Here is an 8,114-nt window from a genome sequence, read left to right as displayed (position 1 = left end):
AGGGTCAGGTGCAGGACGTGAATCAGCTGGGCCTGATGCTGGGGGCGGACGACGATGATAAGTCAGGAGTGGTGGAGCTGTAGAAGGTTGAACTCGACTAGGTGGTGGCACTGGAGCTAGAGTTGGTGGAACTGGACTAGGTGGTGGCACTGGAGCTAGAGTTGGTGGAACTGGACTAGGTGGTGGCACTGGACTCGGTGGTGATACTGGAGCTATAGGTGGTGGCACTAGAACTGGAACTATAGGCGGTGGAGCTATGGAGGAAGATGAATGGGAGATGGGGACTGAATCCCCAAAAGAAGGAACAGGTAGCACCTCAGAAATATCTAAGTGATTAACTGGACCTGTGAAGTATGATTGGGTTTCAAAGAAGGTAACATCAGCAGACATAAGAAATCGATGAAGGTCAGGAGAATAACATCGATATCCCTTTTGCGTTGTCGAGTAACCCAGAAATATGCACTTAAGAGCACGGGGAGCTAACTTATCTTTTCCTGGAGTAAGGTCATGAACAAAGCACGTACTCCCAAAGACACGGGGTGGAAGAGAGAACAAAGGTAAGTGGGGAAACAGGACAGAGAATGGAACTTGATTTTGGATAGTTGTAGATGGCATACGATTAATAAGATAACAAGATGTAAGAACTGCATCCCCCCAAAAACGCAGCGGAACATGAGATTGTATGAGTAGGGTACGAGCAGTTTCAATAAGATGTCTATTCTTTCTTTCAGCTACCCCATTTTGTTGTGATGTGTACGGACAAGATGTTTGATGAATAATCCCATGGGAGTTCATAAATTGCTGAAACGGGGAAGACAAATACTCTAGGGCATTATCACTACGAAATGTGCGGATAGAAACCCCAAATTGATTTTGAATTTCAGCATGGAAGGTCTGGAAAATAGAAAACAACTCAGATCGGTTTTTCATCAAAAATATCCAAGTGCACCTGGAATATCATCAATGAAACTGACAAAGTAGCGGAATCCTAAGGTAGAGCTAACCCGACTAGGACCCCAAACATCTGAATGGACTAAAGTAAAAGGTGGCTCTGCTCGATTGTCAAGACGACGGGGGAAATGGGAGCGGGTATGCTTACCGAGCTGACACGACTCACACTCTAGAGTGGACAAGTGAGATAAGCCAGGTACCATTTTCTGAAGTTTTGACAAACTGGGATGTCCTAACCGTTTATGTAATAAATCTGGGAATCAGTAACGAGAGAAGTTATTGGAGGAAGACAAGATGCGAGTCCATGTGATTTTGCAAGGATAAGGTAATAAAGTCCATCTGATTCACGTCCGGTACCAATGATCCGCCCTGTACTGCGTTCCTGTATAAAAGCAAGGTCATCAAGAAATAGAACAACAGATTTAAGTGATTTGGCTAAGCGACTAACGGCTATGAGATTAAAAGGACTACCAGGAACATAAAGAACTGAGTCTAAAGGTAAGGAAGGAAGTGGACTTGCTTGACCTATTGCGGGTGCCATGGCTTGAGACCCATTGGCCATTGTGACTGTTGGAAGAGATTCAGAGTATGAGATACTAGTGAAAAGAGATTTGTTACCAGAAATATGATCAGATGCACCTGAATCAATGACCCAAAACTCATAAGGTGAAGATTGGGAGACACCGGTCATGCTACTATTTGTTGGAACAACGGAGGTTAATCCTGAAGATGTGTGTTTACGTGCTTTGTACTGAAGGAACTCAATATAATCCGGTAAAGAAACCATCTGAGTTGGATTCATTGCATTTAATCCAACCGATTGTGCGTTAAAGGCTTCAGGTATGAATTCCATTATAATATCGTGCCGGAAAAAGCAGAAAATTACTGGGATCACTGTTCACGCCGGAAAAATCACTGTAGCTCGCCGGAAAAAAACTCAGTTGTCGGAATTTGATTTGAACTAGATGGGTAGGCTCGGAATTGTGAGTAGAGAAATCTATCCTGAAGAAGTTTCGCGAAAAAGTGGCCGGAAAAGGGGCCACGCGCCGGCGGCGCGTGGAGGCGCGTGGGGGGTCTTCTGACGGAGATATTTTAATGGGTTGGTCGCCGGAGGCCGATCTACTTCGTGGTGGTGTTGGTTTTTGCACAACACTGACGAAAAGTGATGTTTTGTTACGGACAGCCTCTTTAGTCGCCGGAAAATTGCACGGTAACGAGGTCTTTCTTCCCGGAGGCCGCTAGAATGATGCACAGCGACAATTTCTCACTGATGCTCTGATACCATGTGAGAATGCACGGGAGAAAAATATTATTATTGATTAATTAAGACAATGATACACTGAGCCCTATATATATACACAATACATGTCCTACTCCTAATACATATGGGATTAGGGTTATCTACTACTATTTACACAATGAAACTAACAGTTTTAACACAGACGAACTTATTCAAACAAAAGGGAGGTTTATCAAAGATGAATACTCCCTCCGTTTCTATTTATATGGCGTAGTTTGACTGGCCATGGAGTGTAAGAAAGAAAGGAAGACTTTTGAAACTTGTGATCTTAAACTTGCCATAACATTTGTGTAGATATAAAAGCTTGCCATTAAAGGGTAATATGGGAAGTTCAAGTTGCATTGTTTCCAAATTTAGAATTCTGCCATTCTTTTTGTAAAGGGGGCTAATAAGTAAATATTGCCTTCTCCTTGGAATGGAGGGAGTAACTGTTATCTTTGTTTCTACGGGGGTAATTATAGCGGTCTCTTTAATTTGAAATGTTTTTCTTGTCGCTGCTATATTTTGCCTGATCTAAGGATGGGTTTGTTCTGATCTGAAATGCTTGCTTTGGTTGCAGCTCTTGCATCACGAGGCATCTACCTTAGGGATCCTAATTATTGTCACCAGTCTACGGAGGTGAGATTAGTCCTTCAAATTTTATTTCTCATGCATGCTAAGAATGCATATAGCTGACCCCAACTAGTTGAGATCGAGGTGTAATGTTGTATGCGTGCTAAAAAATTTTATGGTGTGGCAGTGTTCTACTATGAAGATTTAACAATATTTATTTGGCATCTTTCGTCTCTCTGAGTACCCAGGGCAAGCTAGATTAGATGATTTAATGTTTAATTAATAATGGCACCCTTTTATGTATTCCTTTCTTTCTTGATATATAAATGTATAATTGTATAAAGGAAAATCCTAAAGAACACAAACTGTTAGAAGATCCAACTAATCAAATACATGTCCATGCAATTTAGAGTGTTTTCTAAAAATAAATGAATTAATGCCAATGGTCTGTACCAGTTTGTGTGCACCTTCTCTAATCCACTAGGCATCTTGTCTAGCTCACGAGCAAGGTTGCCAAGGTAATCCTGCTGAGCACATGCCAAGTGTTGTTGCTCGGGATGAAACTGGGATATCTGAATTGTTACTCTCATGTCTCAATCACTACATCCTTGATGGATAGAGTTGCCCCCAACTGACCATCGTCGCCTTTTTTATTGGATCCTTTCAGGCTGACATTTGGTTGTAAAAGAACCCTTAATTACTGGAATCCTGCTTAGAACTCCATAAATGTGTATTTGACAGTTGGCATCCAAAACTCTTTTGCTTCCCTTTCATGTGCCTAAGCTTCACGCTCTGGCTCATGCTTCACAAATGCCTTGCTCCACCAAATCTTTGTTCATAATCCTTATAAAAGTTTTCCACAGAGACTCGAGCCTATTGCTGGCATTTCCCCTTTTCCGTTCCACCAATGCAAGTTGATATAACTCTATCCAGGTTATCCTCTTCAGTATTACTTCATAGGAAAAAAACAGATTTATGGTTCTTTCTTCCTTCTGTTGCCAGCACCCGACACAATTCTTTTTCAGCCAGCTAGAAATCCCTTCTCCTAAGCTGCCATCATTAATACTCAACAACAGTGCGACCACACAGCCGTGAGCCCGTGACCTATAGCATAGAAAAAGAAATAGAGGTGAAGTTGCCGCAGGAGAAGTAACCTCTCGACCTCTCTGGAGGCACTTATGTATGCCGTAAGCTAAAGATCAATAGACTGGATGAAAGGTCTGAAGTTGGTTTAGTTGATCTCAGTGTTTCGGATAGAGTTTAGATCTTTGGTCTTTCAGGTGGAGTGAGGCAAAACTGGAGAATAGGGTCCCTATTGAAATATTCTTTTCTAATGTCATGTCAGTCCTCTTTATGCATTCGTATGGTTCCGTGTTGGTATATAAATCGTCATCTGCATGTGAGTCTATGCAAACTTTCGAATGTACGAGTTTTAGAATGCAACCATGTTGTGGGAGATGAAGAAATTTAGAATCCGATATAGTGATCCTGTTGATTTCAGAGGAACACTTGAAATCCTTGACAATGTTTTGTACTTCACTGTACCTTCCAAATGCTATTCTATCCAGTGTTCCAGATCACTGTGCTCGGCAGGCCGTGTGCAAATTAGACCGGTACCTGGATATATATACATACATAATAATAATGTGACAGCTGGATCTAATGGACCAGTATCTTGGGACATAGTGGATCTGGAGCTTTTCCAGTTCAATTTGCTTACCTTGTTGGCATGGTTAAAGAGCAGATCAACTTAGGTTTCTTTTCTACAAATACTGGTTTATAAGCTCAGAGTCATAGGAAGTTGCACGTTCAAGTGAAGAGTTCCATAAAATGTGGCTTGAACCGATAGAATATCATGTTGCATGGGGTTCAGACTGCTGTATCTGCAGTTGTCTTGATAGTAACTAGATCAATTCTAAGATGGGATTTGTCAAATGAATCACTGGATTAATTACATAAGTTTCACCTCTGTATAAGTGAAACAAGGTTATGTAAATTGATTGCAAGGGAAAAAGTTGCTTAGATTCATTTGATACAACGCAAGCTGAATGGACATTTGGTGTAAATGTGATTTAATTGGTCACACAATTTTTGATGATTCTGTTTCCCCTCAAAGGCTGTTAATGTTCTTCTCTCAGTGGACAGTGGAAGTTGAACCGAAGTTCCATGAAGACGCAAATAATTTAGATCAATTGGTTCCTTTTGAAGAGTGCATTCAGTTGTTTTCTACTGGAGATGCTGTAGTGAAAGCTCCTGAGTACCTCCTTCTCACCCATAATGGACGCAGCTTCAGGTTACTCATCTTCCCTCACTGTTTTTTTGCGACTGTTCTAAGTTGATGATTAATTTGAACAACGAAATCTTTTTATCTCCAGTTTCTCCAATTTAGAGCACTCAGAATGTGTGCTGTTTCATAAATACTTTGAATTGCAGAATGCACAATTTTTGGGGATTAGCTTGCTTATAAAAAAGATTTGTGTCCAACCTCAGTGATGGCTTGGGTTTGCCCAGTTTGCTGGCCTGTTGGTTATTTCAGAGAAAGTGAGGGAAGCATGTTTGTATTTTTTTTTGGGGGGTCAGAACATATTTTTAGCTATCAGCTTACAAGTTAAAAGACAACGTTTATAAGATGACGAATTATACTATAGTTGCAGCGAAGCAATCTTTTTATGGCATTTCAACAGTGGAAAAATGTCGTCTTTTTTGCGTCTTTCGAGAGATGAAGTCATATCTTAGACGAAGTAGTCTTGTTAATGATGTTTTACCCTGTTCTTTTCTGAATATACCTGCCATGGGAAATTCTACTAGGCATAGACTCAAGATTCTGTTCTTGCCTAAGGCAAAAGATTTAAGTCACAAAATACAAACTGTAGATTTGTTGGTTTCGTTTGCTTCAAGGAGAGCTATAGGATTAGTCTGAACATGCCTTTTAAAGGATGGCTCCGAACATATATGTCTGCAGAATGAAGTCAGAAGGCCATAGCTTGGAACTCCTTTTCTTATGTTCGATTTTTATGTCGTGCTAGTTTTCTCTTATGGAGTTTTGGATATTGGGACTGGATTTATGTCATCTTTGGGATGGTCCGGATGAGAATTTTGTGGCAACAAGCCAACAACACAGCTTGTTTGGCCTGGTTGTATTGCCCCTGGCACACCGGATTTTACGGTCAGTGCCAACGCAGCCATCAAATGACTCTCTTGCCTAGACCATCTTTTCCTTCCCCTACTTTGACAGTAAAATCCATCTTCTTATGACCATTTCAGTCAAGAGATTGTGGTTCCTGACGCACTTCTCACATTTTCTGGTATCTGTTAATCTTTGTTGATGAAGAGACAACAATGATCTACACGCCTAAAGCTTAAGCTTTAAGCTGTTAGAAAGAGCACACTTTTACTTAATTAATTATGTCTTCAATATGCCCCATCACTTGCAGGCTTTATTCTTTTTTCATGAGTCAATCACATGAAGATTCTTTTTGATAATGGGTGGTGGTGACTCGAACCCATGACTTCTTCCTACTATGATACATATTGAATTGTGTGTCCGTTTCATCCAAAAACTTAAGCTGTTAGATCATAGATGAGATGGTCACATAGTTCAACATGGTATCTCAGAGCCTCTAAGATCTTGGTAGAGTTTCAAATAGCTTCTGCTACACCAATGTGTGCTGCTCGTCTGACCAATGATTTTCTTCTTTTCTTCTTCCTTTCGATGTCCAAGACTGCATTATTGTGCATTCTGCAATTCAAATAGCTTCTGCTACACCAATGTGTGCTGCTCGTCTGACCAATGATTTTCTTCTTTTCTTCTTCCTTTCTGTTCATTTGTCCAGCATAGTGGTGGACCCCACCAATCTAAGTGATGGCTTGCATTATTATGAAGTATATGGCATAGATAGCAAATCACCATGGCGTGGACCGCTTTTCAGAATTCCAGTTACTATAACAAAGCCGACTGCTGTAAAGATCCGACCCCCTCTAATTTCCTTCCAAGGCATTTCATTCGTACCAGGTGAGTATCATATTACTAAGCTATGCATGCATTTAATCTCTTCAATGATTGCATACTGCCAGATTACTTAACTGTGTCAGGATTATCAGTAAGGTAGTGTCTGGCGGGCCTTATAGATCATTTTACTTTGTTACATCCTGTTTGTTTATGTGTCCAGATGTAAGAACGATATATAGGATTTATATCAGCCATTGACCCTTGCATTAGGGTAGGCTACCTACATCACATCCCTTGGGGTGCGGCCCTTCTCCCCACCCCGTGTAAAGCCGTAAACGCGGGATGCTTCGTGCATCGGGCTGCTCTTTCCTCTACCTCCACAAGGGTAGGGGTAAGGTCTGCGTACACACTACTAGGGGTGTTCATGGTTCGGTTTGGATCGGTTTTTCCCTAAAAAGAAACCAAACCAAGTAAGTCGGTTTTTCAAATATTAGAACCAAACCAAACCAATTAAGTCGGTTTTTTCTCGATTCGGTTTATATCGGTTTTTCGGTTTTTTCGGTTATTTGTCGGTTTTTTCTTAAATATAAGACATACACTACCAAACACATATTCCGGAGACCACATTTTCAACGTAACACTATCAAATTAATTGCCCTTTGAGAAATCTATTATTTACCAAGATATATTGATGATAATTGAATCAAATAGTGATGAATAATTTAAGGACTCAATTAAAAATATATTATTTTTAACACGAAATGGATTCTTACACTTAACAAAAGAAAACTACCAATCAAACTAGAATGTAAAGGTAAAGAACTATACTAAAAGTGCAAACTATTAACAATTACCATTAAATTTTTGAAACTTTATATAACAATATACATATATATAGGTGTAATAATGAATTTGAATTAGTTACTCCTATAGTCGGTTTGGTTCGGTTTTTTTCTGATTAAAACCAAAACCAAACCAAATTTGATTGGTTTTTAAAATTCAAAACCAAAGCCAAACCAAACCAAAAAGTATCGGTGTTTTTGATCGGTTTGGTTTGGTTCGATTTTTCGGGTTTTTATGAACACCCCTACACACTACCCTCCCCAGACCCCACCATTTGGGATTACACTGGTTATGCTATTGTCGTTGTATAGGTAAAACTAGTAGATACTATTTTTGGGAAGAGAAAGGAAGGTTAAGTGTCGTGTGGCTCTTCTTGTTGTATGTGGTTATGGATGTGTAGGTTTAATTGCAGGAGAAAAACTATCATCCTTGCTTCTTTGTGGTCAAGAAGTAATGATATTTTGGGGCATGGCATTGTATTTTAGTGTGTGTGTGTGTGGGTGAGAGAGAAAGAGAGAG

The 8,114-nt window shown here is 40.1% G+C and overlaps 1 protein-coding gene across 1 annotated transcript in view; it reads left to right on the top strand.

The window, feature by feature from the left end:
- LOC109244566 (tripeptidyl-peptidase 2) overlaps positions 1-8,114 on the top strand; it is a 35,003-nt gene that overhangs the window by 11,919 nt on the left and 14,970 nt on the right. Inside the window, exons 15-17 of the mRNA XM_019411675.1 lie at positions 2,811-2,869; positions 4,942-5,096; positions 6,637-6,815. Of these exons, the coding sequence (XP_019267220.1) occupies positions 2,811-2,869; positions 4,942-5,096; positions 6,637-6,815 (393 nt within the window). The remainder of the gene's footprint in view (positions 1-2,810; positions 2,870-4,941; positions 5,097-6,636; positions 6,816-8,114) is intronic.

Source organism: Nicotiana attenuata, unplaced genomic scaffold, assembly GCF_001879085.1.
Source record: "Nicotiana attenuata strain UT unplaced genomic scaffold, NIATTr2, whole genome shotgun sequence".
Lineage (NCBI taxonomy): Eukaryota > Viridiplantae > Streptophyta > Magnoliopsida > Solanales > Solanaceae > Nicotiana > Nicotiana attenuata.
This window is presented reverse-complemented; position numbering and strand designations above follow the sequence as displayed.